Source organism: Stomoxys calcitrans, chromosome 1, assembly GCF_963082655.1.
Source record: "Stomoxys calcitrans chromosome 1, idStoCalc2.1, whole genome shotgun sequence".
NCBI classification, from domain to species: Eukaryota; Metazoa; Arthropoda; class Insecta; order Diptera; family Muscidae; genus Stomoxys; species Stomoxys calcitrans.
The window spans coordinates 30,259,585-30,286,244 of NC_081552.1; the positions used below are offsets into that span (position 1 = coordinate 30,259,585).

At 36.8% G+C, this 26,660-nt stretch overlaps 1 protein-coding gene across 1 annotated transcript; it reads right to left on the minus strand.

Annotated features, from left to right (window-relative positions):
- Window positions 1–5,910: 5,910 nt before the first annotated feature.
- On the minus strand, window positions 5,911–25,954 carry LOC106091235 (Y-box-binding protein 1). The gene is made up of 4 exons (XM_013257708.2): window positions 25,539–25,954; window positions 23,240–23,986; window positions 12,463–12,569; window positions 5,911–6,250 (listed from the first exon to the last, which is right to left on the minus strand). Exons 1-4 carry the CDS (start codon window positions 25,648–25,650, stop codon window positions 6,203–6,205), a joined length of 1,014 nt encoding a protein of 337 aa, XP_013113162.1. The 5' UTR covers window positions 25,651–25,954; the 3' UTR covers window positions 5,911–6,202.
- Between the last annotated feature and the right edge of the window lie 706 nt (window positions 25,955–26,660).

Sequence of the window (26,660 nt, forward strand, 5' to 3'; positions counted from 1 at the left end):
TGGCTACAAATTCGGTACGGTATGGCGGTAAATATATCGAATTTCTCTCAGCCGACACGACTCGTTCCGACAACATGACAACCCCTTTTCTCGTTTTAAGTTACGATGTTGGGTAAGACATCGGATGATTCATCCGATTGTCGGACCGAAATCGGAAAATTTTGTTAGCTGGGAAGATAGATCTCTTTGTTAGGGTGCGGGTGAGAGCTTGTCGTGGTGAAAGGATGGTGTATGAAAACATATGTAAAATAAATAAAACACGGGTGATTAGGTTTTTTCTTTAAAAAGGGTTTGTGTGTGCTCCTATAACACATAGGAGATAATTACCTGAGAGGCAGAGGGTGAGAGATGCGGGATATCTGCGGTGTAGGACTAAGATTGTTGTTGCGAATGATTTCGGAATCAGAACTGAAGTTGCTACGAGGCGTCGTTTTGATATTGGAAGTCTATCTACATCCGAAGGAGGCGAAAGAGAGGTGTAGAAAGAGAAAGTCCATTTAAAATATATTCCTACAGTCCGACTGAGCGAACAAGGCCAAGGAGAGGTTGGTGGGGGAATTTCCGCGAATGGGAAGAATCCTCTATGATCCGTGATAGCGAACAAGCTCGGTGGCAGGTTGTAGGAAAACTATAAGAGCTACTCATTTTTCGTCCAGCTATTTGAACAAGCTCAAAGGGAGTGGTACAGAAAGGAACAAGCTAAATCATTTATACTTAAACAACCATGCATACTAAAATTTTATTTCAAATCTCCTTCTGTTGTTTTTATTACGAAAATGTGACATCACTTGAGAGGAAGCATCGTTAAGTACCCAGCTAACAAAATTTTCAGAGCAAAATTCCAGGGAATTCGGATGGGAAATTGTACTTCGTACCGAATTGGGACCAAATTCGTGACCGAATTTTTGACTTTTCACCAAAAAAAATTTGTTCGCGTTATTTTTTTGTGAAGATCAGTTGTTTTTATTACGAAACTATGGCGTCACGTGAGAGGAAAAACCAATTATATGTTGCCGCTAAGTGTTTAAAGGGTTGCCAGATGGGTGGTGGGTTTGTGAAGGTGTCTGGATTGTGAAAAATGCATAACATTCCTGGGTACTATAGGTAGAGTATGTGAAAGCAAAGTATTATGCAAAATTATGCCACATTTCCAAGGTTGAGATCAATAGTCTGATCTCAAGTTTAATCTGGCATTTCGAAAACTTAATTTCAATTGAAAACATTGAACCGTATTGGATTAATTTGTAAATTGTGAACTCTCCACTATACAGAAAAAATAAAAATCGGTGTCTATCCATCCATTGATACAATTGATTTTTAATTGAAACTACTTCAATCACAAAAATGAATAACAATTTATTTATTTATATTCTGTATAACAATTTATTTATTTATTTGTAATTAATCAATCAAACTCCCTTAGTGGAATATACATTGATAGGACGTAAGTTTCATTACACAAAGTAAAAAAAGAACTATATATAAATATTAGAATTTAAACACATGAACATACAATTAAAAAATTATTGAATTTTGTAAAATGTTCAATTGGACCAGCTCAAACCACTTCAAAGGCTGATATCCACCAAAAGAAGGTTATGCTGCCTGTTTGGTGGGATTGGAAGGGTGTGGTATATTTTAAGCTGCTTGCAAGGAACCAAACGAATAATTCGGATGTTTACTGTCTATAATTGGACAAATTGAATACAGCCATCAAGGAGAAGCGAACAGAATTGGTCAATCGTAAAGGTGTCATATTCCACCAGGACAACGCTAGACCGCACACATCTTTGGTCACTCGCCAAAAACTGAGTGAGCTTGGCTGGGAACTTTTGATGCATCCACCATATAGCCCTGACCTTGCACCATCAGACTACCATTTATTTCGATCTTTGCAGAACTCCTTAAATGGGGTAACACTTTCGGCAATGATGAGGCTATAAAATCGCACTTGGTTCAGTTTTTTGCAGATAAAGGCCAGAAGTTCTATGAGCGTGGAATACTAAATTTGCCAGGAAGATGGCAAAAGGTTATCGAACAAAATGGCAATTATATATTTGATTAAAGTTCATTCTAAGATTTATTAAAAATGCATTTACTTTCTTTTAAAAAATCCGCAATTACTTTTTAGGCAACCCAATAGTTCGTCACCGTTTGGTGTTGTTTGGTGACGCCATTCCCAGTCCATCGCACTTCCTGTTAGACGGTATACTGCACCTTCTCTATAAAGAGTGCGGACGTTTCAGGTGCACATCCGCAAATCATGGTCCTTTTTTCGTTTGCGTGGGTCGTCAACGTTGTGGGGTCCGTTTTTACTATTCCTTTGTTACTCATAGTAGTTCTCAGTTTTCCGGGGGCGGGTTACCAGGGCCAGCGCCCCAACCGCATGGCAACTGCCACTACCTGTAAATAGATATATCCTGCACTTTTCCATCTGCATCTGACACTTGTTCAAAAATACAACTATGTAGCGATTATCTATTGTTTGTCGTCCAACAAATTGCATATGAGTGTTAAATTTTTCGAAAAATTTAAAATGTTTGAGCTGAACGAGAGTAACTGGACAAAACAAAAAAACCAGGATTGATTTACGGCGGTGGGAATCTATGATTTTGATTGACAGAATTATGTTATTTGTAAAAGAACTTAATTGTTTGTCTTTGTTATACGCATTTTATTTTTGTTTTTCATAAACAATATTGTGCCAAATTCTGGACCAATTTAAACATTTTTTATTAAAACAAGCAGAATATTTATTGTATGCTTTTGTTTATGTTAATCGTAGTTTTGTTTTTTTTTTTTAATAAAAACGAAAAAAAAATTGCCACTTTTCAAAAACAAAAATGGCACTTTTTTTACAAATGACACTTTTTGTGCCACTAATTGAAAATTTCCAGCGGTAACGCTGCTTGATGATTTCATCGTCTGCTGCCTGTTCTTCTGCAATACCTGATGTCATCGTATTAGCTTCTTTGCCTTTCCTAGTCTTCCGACTCTTTATAAAGTCGGTAATGGTTCCATCGTCGGGTTCCCTGTTTGTTAGGCTGTATTGAGTTTTCATTCCCTGTACTGCCTGATGTTTCAATACTAGGATCTTTGCCTATCGTAGACTTCCAAATCTTAAGCAAATGGGCTTCTTGGGAGTAGGTGATGGTACCATCATCGGCTCCCTGTGCGTTAGGCTGTCGCTGCGCTGCCTAATGTTTCAATATTAGGATCTTTATCTATCCCAGTATTCCGAATTTTGAAGTCGGTGATGGGTCCATCGTCGGGTCCCTGTGTCTTAGGCTGTGTTGGGTCACTCACCACTGCACTGCCTGATAGATTAGTATCTTTGCTTCTCCTAGTCTTTTCAATATTGAGAGAAGCCGTAATTGTCTCGTTGTCAGCCCCCTGTTCGTTGGGAGAATTTCTGCCAATCTTGAAAAAGACAGCTTTGCTGCCGTAGTGCGTCATGCCTTTAGTCTTAGCCAAACTTGTCACCAAGGCTCGATCAACGCCAACCAGAAGGAGAGTTCCTTCCTCCTTCTCCTCCCTGCCAAAGAACTTACCTTGCTTGATAATTTTAATAATTTAAAGTAATAATGATGTTCTTTGATAATCTCCTTGTCACATTATACTTACCAAAACCATACCCCCTTTTCCAGGACAAATACAATTTATTTCCAATTTTTCCAAAAATTTATTGTTTTATATTTGTTTTCTTTGAAATAAGTTTTTTCTGAGTGTACAGACATAATTTTTTGTGGACTTTTGGGTGTTTGTTTTCAACGTAAAAAAAAGTTATGCAAATATTAGTATTAAAAATAATTTTTGGTGTTTTAAAATGAAAATGTAAACAGTAGTTGTTTGTAAAAAGAAAATGGATATGAAGACAGAAAAAATAGTCACTTTTAGCATAAAAAAATATATTGAAACACATATTTTTTAGGGCCAAATTTAAATAATACAAACAAACGATAACTAAAAAGTGATGAAAAATTGAAAAAAGAAAAAAAAAAAACAACATAAAAGAATATTTTATGTAAAAAATGATGATTCAAGTAAGATTTCGATTTCTCTTTTCTTCTAAGGAAATCTTTAACAAAATGATGTTTTTTTTAGTATTTAAAATATGTTATGCCATACACAAGTGCCTCGTTTGAAAGGGATGTGGTAGGTGGTGTTGCCCATATCAATATTCATTTCAACTTTAGTCATTCATGCAAAAAAAACAAATAATACTGTTTTTTATAAAATATATATATATACACACATAGTCCATAAAGTCTGCGTTCATGTGACGACAATTTCTTTTTTAATGATTAAAAAACAACATAAAAAAAATAAATAAAGTTTAGTTTTGTTGTATATGTTGTTTTTTGATATTTCTTAAATTAGAAAACAAATACAAAAATACAAGTTTGCTTTTGCTTTTTTGTTCTAACGGTACTTTTGTCTCATAAGAAAAGATTATGACAACCAAGAAGTCTGCGTTCACTTTGTTTACTTCGAAAGTACCGTTTTTTTTTTATGATGCTTGTTCTTATTTTTGATCAGTTTCAGCTCATTATCATAACAAGTGATGGTTACACGTGTTTGTTTTTTTTAATTAATAAATTTGGAAACATGGAAACTAAAGGAAAGGAAATATGCATATCTGAAATATTGGTGCAACAGTTGGAAGAACGTATTCTTCTGTCCAGCGCGTAATTAATAATTACAAAGAAAACGGCATTATAACTTCAAAGCCTCGGCCTGGGCGTCCAAAAAAATTATCCGTTAGAGAAGAGCGCAAAGTGATTAATATGGCAAGCAACAACCTTCGTATAACATCAACCAAAATTGTTGAAAATATTAAAACAATGTTTAAAAAAAAGCATCTGTGCCGAAAGTGCCAGAAAAATATTACATAGAGCTGGATTTCATGGAAGAGTTGCTCGAAGAAAGCCGTATATTTCAGTCATAAACAGACAAAAGCGGATTGCATTTGTCTGTTTATGATATTTTCCACAATTTTTTGGTTGATGTTATACGAGGGTTGTTGCTTGCCATATGTATCCACCAATATTTCTAAAGCTTTGTCCTTCTTTCCACAATTTAATAATTATTTTTCTTTCAGATATGAATATTTCCTTTCCTTTAGTTTCCATGTTTCCAAATTTATTAGTTTAGAAAAAAAAAACACGTGTAACCATCACTTGTTATGATAATGAACTAAAACTGATCAACAATTAGAACAAGCATCATAAAAAGTAACGGTACTTTCGAAGTAAACAAAGTGAACGCAGACTTTTTGGTTGTCATAATTTCTTCTTATGTGAACAAAGTACCGTCAGAACAAAAAAGCAAAAGCAAACTTGTATTTTTGTTTTCTAATTTAAGAAATATAAAGAAACAACATCGCATACAACAAAACTAAACTTTATTTATTTTTTTTTTTAAGTTGTTTTTTTTAATCATTAAAAAAGAAATTGTCACATGAACGCAGACTTTATGGACTATGTGTATGTAAAAGAGTTGATTTGATTTAGAATTTTATTTTGTGTTCTTTAACCAATCATAAAAGTTTGTCAGGTGAACGCAGACTTTATGGGCTGGGCTATGTGTATATATAAACAATTAAATAAGAACAATTACACACACCATTTGTATGTGTGAGTCCATACATGGGTATATGTAATTACTGCATATATGCATGGAGGCCTTTATATATATTTCGACAAGAAACAATTTCTATTTCTTTCTTTAGGGGGGGGGGGGGGGGGGGGGGGGGCGTAAAGTTCAAAATGAATTTGATATTTCCCTGGACAAAGAAAGGAGCACTTAGTATAATTAGCACACACACACAAAACGAGGGGATTGGTTTCTAGGATAATAGGAGGGGATTGAAACCAAAACGAGGGGATTGGTTTCTAGGATAATAGGAGGGTTGTTGTTGTTGCTTGGTTTCTTTCTTTCTTTCTTTCGTTCAAAGATGTTAAGCTATATAATAATAATCTAGTTGTTTTTTTTTTTGTTTTTTTGTTGTGTGGTAATTGAAAAAATTTTTGTTTTTCTTTAAAAGTTTGTTTTGATTTCGAATGTTATGCTCGGTCGGGGAGTGTTGTTCTGTCTGTACCACCACTAACAATCAGTGTGTTGTTATACTTGTTGTAGTCCATTTACTCTTGTTGCACATTCATTACCATTGCTTTTTCTTTTCCAATGCAGCTGTGTTGATCTAAGCACTGCTTTCAGTAGTGGTATTTTGTACCTCCTGGCCAACATTCTATTTGCCAAAATTTGTATTTGAGTATGTAGTGGTGAGAGTACAAGAACAGTATGGATTTTGTAAAGGATAACGGATTGTGGTTCAAGATGTTTACGTGGAGGTGTGGCGATAAAAGGTGTCATAAAAAATTTTGTTCGGGGAAAAAATAAAAAAAAGAAAGAAATAAAATGAAATAAGAATTAGTGAGTGGAAAACTCATATTTTGGAATTTTGATTGTTAGGAGGACAAGAAGGAATTGCGGGAGTTGTGAGTGAATAACCAATTAGTAAACTGGGTTAGTGACTTGTCATTGTTGTTTATATTATTTTATGAGGGTCATTGCCGTGATCTGTACGAAAATATGTAACTAAGGATTAAAGTCGAATAGAGACCGACCTTTTGATAACTTACACTACATGAGTAGTATTATAATTAGTAGTTTGTTAAAATCAAGCAAAACAAATATATGAATTTTCCTGGACTACGTGCATCGCGCTGGAGAGTTTCAAAAAGTGACAAGTTGCAAACTATTGGGTTGCCCAAAAAGTAATTGCGGATTTTTCATATAGTCAGCGTTGACAAATTTTTTCACAGCTTGTGACTCTGTAATTGCATTCTTTCTTCTGTCAGTTATCAGCTGTTACTTTTAGCTTGCTTTAGAAAAAAAAGTGTAAAAAAAGTATATTTGATTAAAGTTCATTCTAAGTTTTATTAAAAATGCATTTACTTTCTTTTAAAAAATCCGCAATTACTTTTTGGGCAACCCAATACATATAGGGATTAATATTGTGTAAGCCGAATTTTATATATCCTCTACAGTGCATTTCATTTGGTAAGTTCTTCGGACAACTAAGAAAATATTTTTGAGACCATACAAGACATGAGTGTTTATCGATTTATATTGGAACTATACCAATTTATAGACAAGACCATACCGTATGTCATCATGGCATACATGGAATATAAGTATACCAGAATATTACATGCACAATTGACTCTCCAGTTTGCCTAATTCTGTGTCAATAGAATGAGTGACACGACTAACTTAAATATGCATTTTCCCAATTATAAAATCAGCTGATTTACTCATACCAGCTAACGAAAAGCATTCATTTTAAGTGACACAGAATTAGGCAAACCGGTTGTAAAGAGTCAGATTGGTTTTTATGAAAGTATGCCACAATAAGGGCTGCAATAAGTGTTGCCAAGTGCAATTTGACATTTACATTGGAAAGTTCGCGTTTTCTAGCGTTATCGTACTTTTACGTTTTTACTAACGACCATCATTTGTGTTGTTTACAGTGACTTGCAAATATTTAATTTTCCAAAAAAAAAAAAAATGGAATGGGAATCATAAACATTTTCGTGCGAACATTTTTCACAACTTTCCAATTGGATAAGCGGATTATCACGACAAGAGCGCATTGATGAACATAAAGTCTTTGCATGGCAATGAAGCACCATCCTGTAGTACAGTGAAAAACTGATTTAATAAATTCAGTCGTGGCCAACGTTCGCTCACATTCGAATTCCCTGAAGGTCATCCAAAAACTGCGTGAACCTATAATACAAGATCGTCGTTTGACATACCGTGAGTATGAAGGCATCAATTGGCATTTCTTCCATCAGTATACATTCGATATTGCACCAACACTTTGCCGTAAAAAAGCGTTGTTCGTTGAATTTCGCACAATTTGACAATCGCTCCAAAAAATAATCGGAGTGGAAAAAGTGAAAAACACTAAAACCATTTTTGATGATAAAAAATTTGCATTTTCATTATTAGGCAGCGCTTTTATATGCTGTGAAACCTCGACTGGTGGAGCGACTGCACCAGGGTCCACTAGCTGAGTGGTCTTTAGAGGCTTTGGACGAAGATTTCGGTTCGGGTCTTGAGACCTAAATTATCCGGGTACAGGATAGCTATAAGCACCGCACAGATTGACACTTTTGAGCTCCGACCTATGTGGAGTTCTTCGCTATTATAAATAGCTTATGTGAGAGCTCGTCCACATGTTGCGGATAGTGGCATGCTCCGTGGGTAGACGTAGACGGGTTAACTGTAACTGGAATCAGCGGTATCGAGTAGTGGGATGTCGGTTGGCACCGGCGCTTCTTCGAATACTGGGGCCTATAATGCTCAATTTGTCAGAGCGAGTTTTTGGGGCCTTTAAATAACCATTGGCCATCACATTCCCGCGGTGTTCGGTTCTACGGAGCAGAACGAGTTTGCTCGCCTGCCTGCAGGACTTTAAGCTCCAGCAGGATCGCTTCCTTTACATGCAAATATGTGGTTACTACAACAACAGAACAAGACCGATCTTAGCCAGCAAAGGTAGACCTCCTTTTTATTGATGAATCCGAACGGAATGCCATAGAGGCATACCATTTGGCTGATTACCAAAGGTAATCAGAGGGGAAAACCCGGCTGAAATTTTTCTCTGATGTTGTGGCGGGGAATTGAACCCAGGCGTTTAGCGTCAGATGCCGACATGCTAACCTCTGAGCTACGGTGGCCCTGGCATGGCAGTCATCCAAAAGAGGAGCATTCTCTAGAGAACTTAGTTCAACTATAACAATGTGGGTCTGAGAAACTTTACTAATGCCGTTTATTAACAAGGGAACATGTGGATCTTAGCCTTTTATTGCCGAATCCGAACGGAATGCCGACCACTTGGCTGATTACCAAAGGTAAATACCTAACAAGTCTCGCCAGCACTAAATTCCTAGGCAAGAAGGAAGATTTTCCTTCTCGACTACTCTCGCACGTTAGATCCCGAATCAATACTTGGGAGACTTAGGGACTGAAAATCAAACGAGGGAGTATGAATTCCTATCGAATATAGATTTCTGTTTTCAGTAGTAAAGCCGCTTTGACTCCAAGGGTTCTTCTGATGGCAGCAGGATTTGATTTTGATCTTATCCGGGAACCAGGGTGAATGAAAGGTGGTTCGTGGATTAAGAATTTTTGAACTAATAGTGCTTCGAATTACAGATACATAGAGCCCGTACCGCCACCAATTTGGCGTAAAGCCATTAAGTAAATAAATTGTCTCTGGAAAAAGTGTTCGCTGGCTATTGCGGTAAGGGGAAAATTTCTTAGCGCTTTTTGAGACGTCTTTCAGTAACCTCCACGTACGATAGCACAATAGGCGTCCAAAAGTACCTATCTACCTAACAGGGGTACAAGGTAACTGTCTCCTTAGGAGGTAGGGCTATTTCCAAAAGTTCGGGGATGGTTTAAAGAGCTTGTCCTGCATTGACAACAATATCTGACGGCACTGAATTTCCTATACCCATATTTCTTTGACTATGGTCATATTTTTTCTTGAGACTAGACACTACAGTGCATAAAGTGGCAATCCTTGCAATTAAAGAAGCTGTAATATGGCGGGGGTCATGCTCTCCGATTATGCAGCCTAATCTTAACTTTAAAAAGTTTAGCGCAGTCGCTTTTTGATTAAAAAACATGCTGATAGACCGAACGTTGCAATAAACGATTCCTGCAGTAGCTGTTAGGATGAGGAGGAAACTATAGAACATTTGCTGTGTTTTTATACCCTCCACCATAAGATGGGGGGTATACTAATTTCGTCATTCTGTTTGTAACTACTCGTAATATTCGCCTGAGACCCCATAAAGTATATATATTCTTAATCGTCGTGACATTTTATGTCGATCTAGCCATGTCCGTCCGTCTGTCTGTCGAAAGCACGCTAACTTCCGAAGGAGTAAAACTAGCCGCTTGAAATTTTGCACAAATACTTCTTATTAGTGTAGGTCGGTTGCTATTGTAAATGGGCCATATCGGTCCATGTTTTGATATAGCTGCCATATAAACCGATCTTGGGTCTTGACTTCTTGAGCCTCTAGAGGGCGCAATTCTTATCCGATTTGAATGAATTTAGGCACGACGTGTTTTGTAATGATATCCAACAACTGTGCCAAGAATGGTTCAAATCGGTCCATGTTTTGATATAGCTGCCATATAAACTGATCTTGGGTCTTGACTTCTTGAGCCTCTAGAGGGCGCAATTCTTATCCGATTTGAATGAATTTTGGCACGACGTGTTTTGTTATGATATCCAACAACTGTGCCAAGTATGGTTCAAATCGGTTCATAACCTGATATAGCTGTCATATAAACCCATCTGGGATCTTGACTTCTTGAGCCTCTAGAGGGCGCAATTCTTATCCGATTTGAATGAATTTTTGCACGACGTATTTTGTTATGATATACAACAATATATAACCTGATATAGCTGTCATATAAACCGATCTTGGGTCTTGACTTCTTGAGCCTCTAGAGGGTGCAGCTATTATCCGATTTGAATGAATTTTGGCACGACGTGTTTTGTTATCATATCCAACAACTGTGCCAAGAATGGTTCAAATCGGTCTATAACCTGATATAGCTGTCATATAAACCGATCTTGGGTCTTGACTTCTTGAGCCTCTAGAGGGTGCAGCTATTATCCGATTGGAATGAAATTTTGCACGACGTGTTTTGTTATGATATCCAACAACTGTGCCAAGTATGGTTCAAATCGGTTCATAACCTGATATAGCTGTCATATAAACTGATCTTGGGTCTTGACTTCTTGAGCATCTAGAGGTCGCAATTATTATCCGATTTGCCTGAAATTTTGTACGACGGATTCTCTCATGACCGTCAACATACGTGTTTATAATGGTCTGAATCGGTCTATAGCCCGATATAGCTCCCATATAAATCGATCTCTCTATTTTACTTCTTGAGCCCCCAAAGGGCGCAATTCTTATTCGAATTGGCTGACATTTTACACAGGTCTCCAACATATAATTAATTTGTGGTCCAAACCGGACCATATCTTTATATCGCTCTAATAGCAGAGCAAATCTTTTCTTATATCTTGTTTTGCCTAAGAAGAGATGCCGGGAAAAGAACTCGACAAATGCGATCCATGGTGGAGGGTATATAAGATTCGGCCCGGCCGAACTTTGCACGCTTTTACTTGTTTCTTATTTCTTTGAAAGCTTATCCGAGTTATCGGAACAAGAATAAGTAAGTTTTTAGGGTTTTTAAAGCGATTTGTCTAGATGGTTTCTTCCTTCTGCTGTCCCTTAAGGCTCTTTTACACGGTAACATGTCCAATTTAGCACATGTAGAGTTGTACATGCCGTGTGACACAAATGAAACTAACATGTGAAAATCACTGTAATTTTTTGCTTTAGAGCGTCCGCTATTCCTTCTGACAAGAACATAAAGAAATCAGCTGTTTTTGTTGTCAATCGAATGAAAGTAACTGCAAATTAATTTTTTTTTCACAAATTTATGATTTATCCACTTTTCTCACAACTTTAACAATTTTTGCGCATAAAAAATTAGATTTGCTCACATTTTTAGGTTATGTCATGCGAAAATAACATACAGGTGTGATAGCAAAAATGGCAAATCGTATGTAAATTGACGAATTTGACAAAACATTTTAAATTACATGTGAATACAAAGAGTGACATGAACTACATGTGTGATGTGAGTGTTATTGCAGACTGACACTGAAACTAAACTAATCCCTTCAGATCTCAATCAGCAAGAAATAATTGAATGAGCAAATTTTGAGCAGTTTCGGAAAATATCTTGCCTACGTCGGACGGACGGTAAAGAGATGTATTTGGTACGTCATATGGAAGAGTCAATCTGCTACTTTTTCGTTCTGCACCATAGAATCATTGTACTAAATGATAACGCCTAGTGCATTAGCCATGGTGTAGGGTATAAACATTGATATGACATTAGTAATGATTAAAACATTGCTTCGATTTCATAATGAATTTTATTCGTTTTAGTTGTTTATGATGTCAATTTTTCTTGTTTTGTTCAATAAATAATGCGCAGTCATTTTACAATAAGTTCTTGTGTTGTTTTGTTAATTGTAGTAATACTAAAAGACATAAATAAATGTTAATTCTCTTATAGATGTTATCATGAAAAAAAAGCAGGCTTTAAATGCGTACATTTGTGTACACACTCATGGAATCGGATGGAATTACCACCAGTATCTGTGTGTGTATAATAGTTTCGAGATTCATTTTGAGAATCTTTCAAATGTTTAAATAATGATGTATGTTGCTTGACTGCTCTTCCTTTATTGTTATTACGATATTATTTGATGATAGTTTTCTTTTTTTGTATGTTTTTTAGTAAAATTAATTTCTTGTTGGTTATTATGTTCTTTCTTTAGTTTACCTGTTGTTGTTGGTTGTTTGGTCCTCCGCCGTTGTTGGGTTTTCGGTTGCTTGGACGACGTGGACGATTGACACGATGGGGTGGGCCACCGCCTTGTCCACCATTGCCTGAAATAAAAAGAACAATATTAACGGATGGCAACACATGTTCAGTTGCGCTACCAATTGGCCTAATATAAATTTCCTAATTCCAGTTGCCCAGGGAGAATTTTCCTTCATAAATGTAATGATCTAGTTTCATAACCTTTTGTTCATAAATATTTTGAAAATATTTATTGATGAAAAAATCATAAATATTATGAATATTCTTAATGAAATAAATGAAATAAAGTTTTTATATTCATTAAACTTTGTTTCATGCATGTAAAGGACATTTTCATATTAATCATTTTTATCATAAATATAAAAATTAAGTTATTGAAATATATGTTCACGTAGGTATACAAAGAAAATTGTCTCATTTATGAACATTTTATGAGGGAAATATTCCAAGTCAAGTCCTGCTTGGACTACTACTTAATGTACATGTTGTTTTTTGTCCATTTTTTTCACATGATTTCGTTGTGTGCAAAAGAATGTATGAAAAAACACACACACGCATACCCACATGCATGTTTTACAATACATTACACATGCACAGTTAGATCTCTGCCTCGTTCATTCTACGTAAAATTTTGAAGCTATTGGCTGTTTTTAACTTTGCAGTGAAGTGAAAGTTGTAAAAAGCAATTACTGCGGTTAATATAGTGTTTATTGTGTCAAAAAAAAGTTTCCCAACATGAAATAAACCCGAGGATACACGATATTTCATTAGAATTCCATAATCTAATAAGACATCTTCATATTTTGAGGATCATCCTGAACAAAATATTGCCGTACAGAATGTACCGTAAAAACTTGGTACATAATTTATAAAGTGAAGCCATTGATAGAACATCAAAATTTACCAAAAAAAAGGTAAACGTTTTACTCCTGTGGAACACGAATACAATAAGACGTCGGTCTTATGTATCGGAACGTTCCAGCCTTCCCAGAGACTGGCCAGGAATCGCTACATTCTTTCCAGACGCAAGAGTGACTACAAAAACAAAACCTAAATTTATGTTCATCTAATTTTATCTTAATAAATGTAACTTTTTCTAGCGGAATTCATATTATTTATAAAATGTATTCTTTATATGTAATTTTATAACATTTTTTCTTAAATGTTATGAACATTGTTTTCATAAATGTTATGAAAACTTCATAAACTAAATGTTTGATTTTCATAAATGTTATGACATATTTCATAAATGTTATGAAAACTTTCATTGGGACGTAACTAAACATATTTTTATGTTATGTCATAAATGGTCATGGTCAAAATCATGAATGTCATGATTAATTTTTTATACTTTTTTTTACTACATTTTTATAACATTTTTTCTTAAATGTTATGAACATTGGTTTCATAAATGTTATGAAAACTTCATAAACTAAATGTTTGATTTTCATAAATGTTATGACATATTTCATAAATGTTATGAAAACTTTCATTGGGACGTAACTAAACATATTTTTATGTTATGTCATGCTCCATTTTTTTTTCTGTGTGGTAACAAATTATTTGTAATCGCTGTGTTACTATGACTACGAGTACCACACGGTTTGGAACTCTGAGCTTCGATCTGTGTGGTTTTCATCACCGAAAAGTAAGGAAGGAGCTATGACAAGACGAGTTATTGACGCCTTTAAATAACCTAGGATATAACGTTGCCGCAGCAAAACAATGCTATGTTTGTTTTAGAAGACACGATGGCAAGGCGTATTTAATAGGCGGTGGCCGCATAGGCGAATTGCTACAACAAAGCATCTTTTTGGGAACTTGATATGTTAAAATTTGTAAACAGGGCGAAGAAAATTCGATTCGTCCTGACATTTAAAATTTTCGACAAATTTGTTTCGACCAACCAGAGCAAGAAGAAAGAAGTTTATTAATTTTTGAGTGTCAAGAAAACACATAATTAAAAAAATGTTCAAAATACCAATGGCCACCCTGTTCACGCGGCGATTGGTCCATTGGATCTTCACATGAAAATGTGACTACAACAACAACCCACAAAACCACCTAGATGACAGGTTCAGCTACCATGTGAATGCTAACAAATGGCTCAAATAGGAAGATTGTGATTAGAGCTTAATCAACACAAGGAGGGGGTGTGTACTCCTTTTTGGCTCTTGGATATCTGTAGGATTTTCAGGTCATTTGAAAAGGGACAGTTAAAATGTGTTGGCTACGAGAATGATGTTGCCATCATGGTGTGTGACCGTTCAGAGTGCATCTATTGGGTTGCCCAAAAAGTAATTGTGGATTTTTCATATAGTCGGCGTTGACAAATTTTTTCAACGGCTTGTGACTCTGTAATTGCATTCTTTCTTCTGTCAGTTATCAGCTGTTACTTTTAGCTTGCTTTAGAAAAAAAGTGTAAAAAAAGGATATTTGATTAAAATTCATTCTAAGTTTTATTAAAAATGCATTTACTTTCTTTTAAAAAATCCGCAATTACTTTTTGGGCAACCCAATAGTATGCTGCCAAAATACTAGGTAACTTGGTATGTTCAAGGGACCTATCCTAGATGTGATGGAGCAGGCGCTCTCACTACTGAATGTCCTGAAAAGCCATTGCAATGTCAGGACTATGATCTTGCGATTTGTGGGGATGAAGAGGAGTCATAGACGGTTGAGCACTTATTGAGACCGCCCTGAAATTGCGAGAGTAGGTGCTGGATTATGCCTACACAAAATCTATTTTCCTGTCTAAATTATTTTTGACTACTATAGCTTTAAATTGCATATTGGAGGGAGCTTCTCCAGACCTCCTGACCGTTTTTTCATACATGTTGGGTACTAATCTTCTTCCTTTTAATGTCTAGCATTGTACTGACGTAAATTTTATCAGTGTTCTTCTGCGCTTTTTTAATCTTTTGGAGGCGACACAATAGACCAAAGTTCCCTTTAAGCATTTATTTGAGTGAGTCGTTTTGAAAAACATCTTAACTGTTCACACTTGTTGAGATGTTTTGGAAATAGGATTTTTCGTCACTCCAATATAAATTTTATGTTGCACGTTAAGATTTGTTTCTTGCTTTATCTGTAAAATCTTGTTTATTTTATAATTTCAATATAATTTTTTTTTTGAAAAAAAATTCTGGGCTGTGTTTATCAGGCACAATTTAGACTTTTATTTGGGCTCACATGCTTTGAATGACTCGTTTTTATGGCAAATGAGTCGTTTTGCCCTTATAAATTGGAAAGGAAAAACGAGTTGTTTTCAGAGCATTATGAACGGAAAACGAGTCGTTTGCTCAAAACAGTGTTGGTCTGAATATAGTATAAGACATAAAAAAATTAATGTCAATAGAGTCGAAGAGCTTATGTCGTTTTGAAAAACATCTCAACCGTTCACCACACTAAATGAAATGTTTTGGAAATTGACATTTTTCACAACACAGCATAAATGTTATGTTATGCACTATTGTTAAGATTTATTTTTTTCTTGCTTATTTTAGAATTTTTTTTTTGGAAAAAAAAAACGATTTTTATTTATGACTTTTTCAAGGCTGTGTTTATTTAGCACAATTTAGGCTTTTATTTGGGCTTTGAATGACTCGTTTTTATGGGAAACGAGTCGTTTTGCCATTATAAATTGTAAAGAGAAAACGAGTCGTTTTCAGAGCATTATAAAGAGAAAACGAGTCGTTTGCTCAAAACATTTTGGGCTGAACATAGTATTAGGTTGGGTTGATAATAGGCTGCGGATATTATACCGCCCCATGCCACCATGGACATTAGGTCCTTTTTTTAAATTATTTCCCGATGGTCGAATGAATGAAATTTTGGCTTTTAATGACTAAAAAACGTTTATCCGATTTTTATATTAACAATTAAAAAGACTGAATCTTATAAACCCTTTACCATTGATCGCATTTCTCAAGCCCTTTGAATGACATTTTCATTCAAAATAACTCCACCTTCAAAAGTTTCAGGCAAATCGAGTAATAATTGCGCACTCCAGAAGCTCAAAAAGTCCAACAGGTAGATCGGTTTATATGGCAGCTATATTAGGTTATATACCGATTTAGAGCCTACTTGGAACAATTGTTGGAAGTCATACCAAAACGACATATGCAAAATTTTAAACAAGAAGCTGGCAAAATATCGATGGCACTTTCGATATTTAATTTTTTTAATGAATATCGATTAAACAAAAATAAGCAATCCGACACTGCATGTATCCTTTAAAATACATAGCGGGCTAACATTTTGCACAATGATTTCTCTCATGACTTCCAACTGACTTTATTAATCTTGGTTTTATTTGGCTTGATTGATTGATATTGCTCTATATAAATCGATCTCATGATTTTTACTTCCCACTTTCGTTTGAAATATAGGTGATGGGAAATTAGCGATAGTATCGTTACTATCGATACTTATTATTAAAACTATCGAGAATATCGAATTTTGCGATTATCGATAGTTTGCCAGCTCTGTCTAGAAGTAAAAAAAATCTAATCGGGAGATCGGTTTATATGGCGGTTAGATCAGGATGGAAGTGAACATAAAACACTTCAAGCTAAATTTCGGACAAATCGGATAAGAATTGCGCCGAAGCTCAAGAAGTCAAGACCCAAGATCGGTTTATATGGCAGCTATACCAGGTTATGGACCGATTTAAACCATACTTTTTGGAAACCATAACGAAACACGTCATGCAAAACTTTAGCCAAATCGGATAGGAATTGCGCCCTCTAGAGGCTCAAGAAGTGTAATCGGGAGATCGGTTTATATGGCGGCTATATCAGGTTAGGGACTGATTAAGATTATATTTTGTACAGTTGTTAGGAATCATACCAGAACACTTCATGCAAAATTTCAACGAAATCGAATTAGAATTGCGGCCTCTAGAAGCTCAAGAAGTCAAGATCCGAGATTGGTTTATATGGCATCTATATCAAAACATGGCCCACTTAGAATCTCAACCGACCTACACTAATAAAAAGTAAAATTTCAAACGGCCAAACGCTCCCTTACATAGAACCGTAAATATAAACTCGTGGTATACAGGCTTCTTAAAGAAAAGTTAACCTTACATACTCCAGAACTAACGTGCTGAACATACCGAAGTCTGTCATCCAGCTGAACACCCAGACAATCAACGCTTTGCACAAATTCTATATCTATATTATTATATTGGGTTGCCCAAAAGGTAATTGTCGGTAATATAGTAGTAATATAGTCGGCGTTGACAAATTTTTTCAACGGCTTGTGACTCTGTAATTGCATTCTTTCTTCTGTCAGTTATCAGCTGTTACTTTTAGCTTGCTTTAGAAAAAAAGTGCGCGAAATTTTGTTAACATTTGTTTGTTTGGCGTCAAATTTAATATGGGTACCACATGTATTGAAAGAAATTCATTTAACAAACCGAATCAACGCTTGTGATATGCACCTTAAACGCAATGAAATCGATACGTTTTTAAAACGAATCATAACTGGAGATGAAAAATGGATTGTTTACAACAACGTTAGTCGAAAACGATCATGGTCCAAGCATAATGAACCAGCTCAAACCACTTCAAAGGCTGATATCCACCAAAAGAAGGTTATGCTGTCTGTATGGTGGGATTGGAAGGGTGTGGTATATTTTGAGCTGCTTCCAAGGAACCAAACGATTAATTCGGATGTTAACTGTCAACAATTGGACAAATTGAATACAGCCATCAAGGAGAAGCGACCAGAATTGGTCAATCGTAAAGGTGTCATATTCCACTAAGACAACGCTAGACCGCGTAGACTCGCCAAAAACTGAGTGAGCTTGGCTGGAAACTTTTGATGCATCCACCATATAGCCCTGACCTTGCACCATCAGACTACCATTTATTTCGATCTTTGCAGAACTCCTTAAATGGTAAAACTTTCGACAATGATGAGGCTATAAAATCGCACTTGCTTCAGTTTTTTGCAGATAAAGGCCAGAAGTTCTATGAGCGTGGAATACTAAATTTGCCAGGAAGATGGCAAAAGGTTATCGAACAAAATGGCAATTATATATTTGATTAAAGTTCATTCTAAGTTTTATTAAAAATGCTTTCACTTTCTTTTAAAAAATCTGCAATTACCTTTTAGGCAACCCAATATTTGTTTCGATTGTATTCGGCAGGTATTTATTTCTCTTTGAGGGTAAAAATCGGACTTGCTTAGCTCTGTTAATGCCTCAGCTTTTATATAGCTTGGAGTTAACGTCAGGAACGTTTGAATATAATCTCCGTAAACAGAAACAGGTGATGAATGTAATAGCTAGGTTTGTATGTAATGTACGTTTTCGTGACCACATTTCAGGATGGTCACTTCTTTTAACCGTTTTATTAATCTACGAAATGTTTTATTCCTTTAAAAAGGTTATTAAAAGTGGAACACCGGTAACACTGCGTAGATACTTTAATTTTTCTCGTTCGAGTAGGAGTACTCAGATAAAATCGCCCCGTATATTTAGGTCTGATCGTGTGGCTAGGTGTTGGAATGTATTGCTCGTCGAGCTATGAATCTTTTCACACTCGAATAATGATTTTCGCTTAAAACTTATGCGCTCCTTTTCCACAGATCAAACATAGTGTTGTTGCTTGAATCTTTATGAATTGCTAACATGGTACTTCAAAAATTCAACAGTTTAAATTTTCGCATAATCTTGTTATGGCTGGGGATCCAATTAAAATCAATAAGGCTAAGAATCTAATATGAGAAGATTGCCCCTGTTCCTTAGTGGATTGTTCATGGGCAAAATTTGCATTTTGCATTGCTGTCACGAGAAGTGCAAAGAAAAGAAGGACTTCTACAAACTACAAGTTGAAAGACCCGGCTCGGGATAGCTGTGAGCACCACGGAGGCTGGACCAATTTTTATGGTGTTCATTGTTGTCACGAGAACGAGCTTGCTCACCTACAGGAGCTTAACGGGGATCGCCAGCTACGCATGAGATTGTGGCTACAACAACAAGTTGAGAGCAATGGCCGCGTTGACTATTCCTGCAGCAAACTTGCTGCTGCCAATACCATCCACCCAATCAAGCGAAGGAGGGCAATGGAAGCGACTGTTTCCACACTTACCAACTCGGCGATACTTGATTGTTCCCAAAGTAGCGCGGACTCTTTCGACAACAGTAAAGATAGTCTTTGGAAGAATTATAATGCAATATCAACGAGAGAAAAAGGAGGGGCATAACCCAACAGGCATCGCAAAACGCCTTGTTGGAAGGAAGCTGCTCGGGTGAAGAAGTACTTGGTAAGCACGCTTTATCTGAGAAGTGGAGCATGTACTTTGACGGCAAACACATTGAGAGCGTTGAAGAATGAAACCAAAGAAATTAAATTGACTCCACTAAAAGATGGGAAAGCTCAAACAATGCCAGAAGTGCTCGAAAATGTATTAGATGATACAACAAGCGTGAATACAGGAAAAAAGACAGGCGTTTTAGTTCAACTGCCGCAAATATTCGAAGAAAATACACAAGTTCATCTGTTACCAGCACAATGTGCTGGAACGCATTCTTCGCGTTGTCATGGACGACGACCTCTTCATGTAGAAATCGCTGAGCATTTATGATGAATTGAAACCTTCAGAAATGGTAAAACTCAGATTAAATAAACAGGCGACTGGAGAGACGACATGAGGGGAGTGTTTTCCCTTTTGTAACGATTAACCAGATCACAAACATCTGCAATCTACGCTCGAACTCTCGTGCCGTTCTAGCACTTCTTGCGTTCATTCTGATGCCTGAAACCCGCAACAGGTTGCACAAAATCTGTTCTTTCATATCTTACACATGGGCTGATCATTGGTAGAATAGTCAATCGTCTCGCGCTGAAGATTTCGAAGAACTATCTGTAACTCTGAATGAATATCCAAAAGTTCTCAAATGGTTGAAAACAAACTGGAAAAAAGATGAATCTCCAATCAACATAGCCCGGAGCAACCAGTGCTGTGAGCGCTGCCACAACAAGGACAACCTCCCACTAAGATTCATCATCTCCAATGACAACGTGGATATTTAACCTCCTTGAGTAGGCTTGTGTTCAAGCTTCAGTGACTTCAAAAAATTGCCCAAAATGCCGAAATCATTTTGTGGGTGAGATTTTTATCGAATCACCTTATACGTAAGATTTTATCTAACCTTTAATAAAAACTCATCAAAATATGAAACAGGGATATGAGGTTGTTAAAAAGTCATCACCCTAATGGACATACACAGAAGCTTCTGCAGATAAGCAAGCGCCGGTCCAAAGGTCCTATCTCCGTGGGAACAGGGTTATTTAAAGATGCCACTTAACCGCTTGTCATATCGAGCATCATAGGCACTAAGTATTTGTGCAAGATCCGATGCCGCCCGGCCTCTCACTGAGACTCTCCGCTCGATATCGCTGATTGTCCGCGACTGCCGTTACAGCTACTCCGTATGAAGCATTCCACTATCCGCAACCTATGGACGCGCCTGGTAGCTCGCAGCTAAGCTTCTCGTGACAAAAATTAACATCACCACCAGATCGCAGTTTAAAGTTCCAGCCAGTGTGGTGCTTAAAGTTATCCCGTGCCGGGACAAATGAGTCCATAATCTGATATAGCTCCCACATAAACCTTAACTTCCAATTTCACATCTTCGACCCCTGGAAGCCGTAATACTACACCATTTGGCTGAAATTTTGCATGTACTGGGTTATTTTGACTTCCATCATCCATGGTAGGTATTGTCCAAAAGAGAAATGAAAATATGACAAATATGTATTTTATGACCCCGAGACCCAAAATCGAAAGATCGGTCTACATGGAAGCTATGTACAAATATGGTCCGATTTGGATCATATTCGGCACGTGCCTTGAGATGTGTAATATAACTCACTTATTCAAATTTCAGCACAATCGACTGAAAAATAGGTCTTTTATAGGCAAAAACCATTAATAGGGAGATGGTCCATATAAAAAGAATTTCCGATTTGGCCCAAATTTTAAATCGGTGGGGATAGGCTTAAAAGAGGTCTTTGTTACAAATTTGAGGGAAATTGGACAGAAAATGACTATTTTGTAGTCTCGGGAAATAAAATCGGAAGTTCGGTCCAAATGGGACCTATTCCAAAACGTGGACCTATATGGTCTATTTTTGATCCTAAGTCTTCTATAATAATAACAAATATCAATGCCAAGTTTTATTCACCTACGTTAACTCCTTGTATTTTTGGACAACTTTAATATGAACTCACGACACTGTGCGACATAGGAAATGTTCCAACTTCCCAACATGCCCTACACATGTAGCCCTATAATGTGACGATGGTCAGAGGAGAGCTCCATGGAGACCGATTAGATTTTCCAAATCTATTGTCACATCTAAAATAACCTCCCTAATCCTAATAACAAAGGTAGCTGTGTATTCATGAATTTTGCCATGGGTTGGCCCCTTATTTATGTTGGTACTGCCCCACAAGATGGGGTGAGAGTTCGCATCGCACCCTATTACCTCATTTCCTATCTGTTTTGCCTTCCTCATCTCCATCGTGTCTTTCATTTAATGCTACGCTTGCGTTACAGGCTAATATTCGTCTATAGAAAACGGATTGACCTCGCATATTTTTAAAAATTTACAAGGGGACAGTCGTCGCGATTCAACTCAGGACTCCTACCAAAAGCAGGATTCTTTGAATGTGGTTGCAACACCCACTTGAGCATTTCATTGGGGTCAATCGTTGTATCAACTAAGTGCCCGTGGCGTTTTCACCAAAAGCGGGGTTCTTTGAGTGGAGTAACAAGGGGGCTATGCTAGTCTATATACATATACACCCAAACAAAAAGGCTAAAACTTTGATGTTAAATCTGACCTTATTTGCATTTTAAGATCATAGGTTTCAGAACATTTTGTTTTTGGACATTCGTAGCGTTCCTCTGTAGCGATTTAAGTTCGAAGTCTGAAATGAACTGTCTTGCCAAACAATTTAACAAGTTCTTGCCTTTGTGTGTGTTGTTGATGTTAGATGTCTTTTTGAAGAGATGTTGGCTGTTGGTTTTCGATTTTTTCTTACTGGGCTATAAGAAAGGATTGGCTAACAAGACCCAACGTTTCATTCGAAGGGTATGCCTCTACAATTGCACTGCTCACTAATTAGTGAGTTGGTTGGAAGCATGTTGTTGTTGTTGTAGCAGTGTGTTATACACTGAGGCGGCAGCCCTTGCCGATGAAGAACTCCATCGGGTCAATCCGGTACGTACAACCGGCTGCCATGGGATTGAGGTACGAAGCATGTAATCTTTTGGTGGCATCGCAATCTGATGAGGCCTCTGGCACAGGCCGAAATCGTGATCATTGCAGCCCGTCCCCAATACATTTACCACACCACATTGCTCAGCCTCTTTAAAGGGGTTTCGTTGTTTTGATTTTCTATTTGAAATAGAGGCAAAAAAAAATATTTTGTTTTAAGCTGGATGTAATCCAAAAACAAAATAAAAATGTTCGTGACCAAACAGAAATAGCGCAAAAACAAATTAATTTAAAAATCAAATATCTTGTTTAATCAACTTTTTTGAAGAATGGGAACTAATGCTCTCACTTTGGCGATAGATTAATTTTTTCTAATAATTCTAAATTATTGCAGTATATTTTTATTGCACTTTAGCAAGTTTAGTAGATCGGTGAATACTGCTTTAAACTACTTTCTTGGCTTATGTATTGTGTTAATCGTTTTGTTTATGTACTTACCATCCATACGTTGGCCACCATCATTGCGTGGACCGCCATCGTTACGTGGACCGCCACCACCACGTGGTCCACCGCCGCGACCATTGAAATTACGACGGAAGAAACGTCTTTGTGGACCACCGCGACGCATTGGACCGCCTTGACCATCGCCGCCCCGTTGATTAGGATCAGCGTTCTGGTCGTGACCTCCATCTACGCCCATACCACCTCCATCACCGCCCTGACGTCTGGGTTGATTACGTGGATAGTAGCTGTTTCTAAAGCGTCCACCACGGCGAGCACCTCTTACCGGGCCGCCACTGCCACCACGCCTGAAATTACGTTGTTGCCGTTGTGGTTGTTGCTGTTGATTTTGATGATCACCTTCAGTTCCGTCATGTTCACTTCCACCAGCACCATGTTGGATGGGGCCCTGACCACCATCTGGATGCTGTTGTGGTTGGCCACCCTGTCTACGGCGATTTCTTCTAAATGGCATATTGCGACGTCTATCAGCGGCAAATTGACTGCCACGCACTGGTTCACCGGATGGACCAGTAACATTGGCTGCCTCATTACCTTTTTCTCCGATAACAACATCGAATTCCACCACTTCACCGTCACCAACAGAACGGACAGCTTTTTTTGGGTTGTTGCGGATTATAGCACTTTGATGGACAAACACATCTTCTTTAGTGTCGTCACGGTTGATAAAGCCATAACCGCTCTTAACATTGAACCACTTTACGGTACCAGTAACCTTGGTAGCTGAAATAAAGAAAATATAAAATTATACTACTTACACATTTTGAACAAAACTCATAAAGACAAAACAATATTACTTCACAAATTTGGTTTAAAATAAGCTGTTTAAATAGCTTATTCGTTTATAGCAATCCTAGAAGCAGAGCTAATGCATAAGCCTGCACAGAACAACAACCTCTCAATCCCATGGCAGCCGGTTGTACGTATCGGATTGACCCGATGAAGTCCTTCATCGGCAAGGGCTACCGCCTCAGTGTACAACACACTGCTGCAACAACAACAACCTCTGGCGAATTGTACAATAAAATGAGATCTACATATGCCTAAGGGCAAAAATTCACTTTAGAGGGCGCACCTCCGATTTCGCTGAAATTGAAACCAACTTAGGCAATATAGGTATCAAATGAAAGGTATTGTCGAGACAACTGAATGCAGTATTTAAACCAATTTCTCTTTTTGTTCCTTTGAAATTAGGAAATTAATTTGCAAATTATTACGAAATTACGCTCAATTGTGTTGAAAAAGTTTGTAAAATATACAAATAAAAATGTTCTTTATCTTTTGGCACCATTGGTAGCAAGTTTAAAGGCCTATTTTTTATTTAATGGGAAAATTGCAAAATGTAAACATGATACCGCAAGTAAAAAATAACAGTTTCACACATGATTGAACCTTAATTGTGTATTTATTAGAAAAGAAGACCAAGCAGTTTGTACATCTTGCAAAATTCCTAAAATCTTTGCTTTCGATACATCTTCAAATATAAAAGAAAAGATATAAGGAACATGGTGGGTCTTAAAGTTTAAAGCACCCCTTTAAAGAATCACATTCAACACCTTTAAAATGTGGCAACACTATTTTGATATAAATAAACTGCAAAAACAAATTGTGCGATTCCCGCTCGCATACATAACCACAAACAACTAAAAACAAATAGAATATGAAAAGAAAACGTGGAAAAGTGAACCGAACCAAGGAAATTCAATAACAACACCTATATACCTATGCATTTACAATGTGTACATACATATTTATATTCAACATAGCAAATCATTTGTATTTCTAAAGAGTACTGCACAAGCACAGCGCATATGTGCATAGATGAGTGATTGAGTGAGTTTTCAATCTTCCTACGATAAGTTCATTTGATAGAGGGAAGGGGTCGAAAATCCCTGACAAGGGTAGGTAGCACAACAGACATTGGCTACAATGCAAAACGTGGGAAAATTAGATTTTCATTGCTTTTATTGTTCAATGTGCTTTCAATTTTGAGGTTGGTTTCAGGCCGGTGTGTTTTTGCTTGTCTGTATGCCCTCTTTTAAAATGTTTTTGTGCTATTGAGAAAATTTGAAGAAAAACAACCAAAATTGTGTGTAGAACCGGCGATGACCGTATTTTTTACAAAATGGCGGCCAATAAAATGTATTTTAAGCACAAGAGTACGAAAAAAGCTTCACCACATGTCTTAAAGGGTACGCAAACTATTGCAGACGAGCATTTCCCTAATTAAATTAAATACATATTTACCACCATTCATGTGGCTGAGACTACTTACCAATAACTTCCTTTACAGGCGGCGGCAGTTTTTGTTGTTGAGCAGCATCACCTTGAGGGGAGTCTTGGGGCTGCTGTTGTTGCTGCTGCTCTTGGAGCTTCGAGTCTTCCATTTTTTTTATTATTTGTTGGTCTTTCAAATTCTTTTTCAAGAGAGCTGACAAAAAATCGTCTTGCAGTACAAATTACTGTGAGACTTTTATTTCCGCCGATTATTTTGTTTGCTTCTCTTCCACAAAATCGCTCTTTTTATATTCTTTTTTGATGGTAAAAGTTTTACTTATTTTTGGGGACTCATTCAACTACTCCGTTCTTAATTTTTGAGTGATGGATGGTAAAAAAATCACTCCCAAATCCTTTTTAGGCTGTTCTATGATGTTCTTCTTGTTCCTCACTTCGATCTTGAATAAAACCAAATTCATAAAATGGCGTGCATGTCATTTTGACAACCATACCTATGAAAGCAAAGTGGCGAAAAGTGGACACAGTTAAATCATTTGACGGCAACGGCAAGTTTATTTAAAATCACAAGGTTCGTTCGCATATAAAGGTTGGTTCTATGTTCGAATTACTTTTTCTAGACAATAGGCTTTGAAACAAAAAAACTTGCTGTTTTCATTCCTTATTACTTATGAACAAATTTCAATAAAAGTATTATGTTAACATTGAGACTTTTGCAGTATGTAATTCAAAAAAGAATTGGAGAGAAATTTATGTTTTCAAATGTGATTCAACTTGTTATTAACTCCAAAACATATTTACCCAGCTGATTACAATTTTTTCTCGCGGAGTACACTATCTGTCAACTAAGATATATTCATTTACAGGTAGTAGCAGTTGCCCATCAACAAAATATTGAGTACACTATCTGTCAAAATCAGTGATAAGTGTAACTCTGAATTTGTTTATGTTACTAGTTCGCGTCAATTTTCGTTTTTGTGTAAAAAAACACAGGTTGAAAGATAGCACACTTACTCAGCTGTTAACAGTACACTACCAGGTAGTTATGTCATGGTACCAACCAAGATATATTAATTTACAGGTAGGACCAGTCGCCAGCTGAGTGAGTGATTATTCCAAATCTGATTTTGTGTTTATTATTAGTTCGCGCAATTTTTCGTTG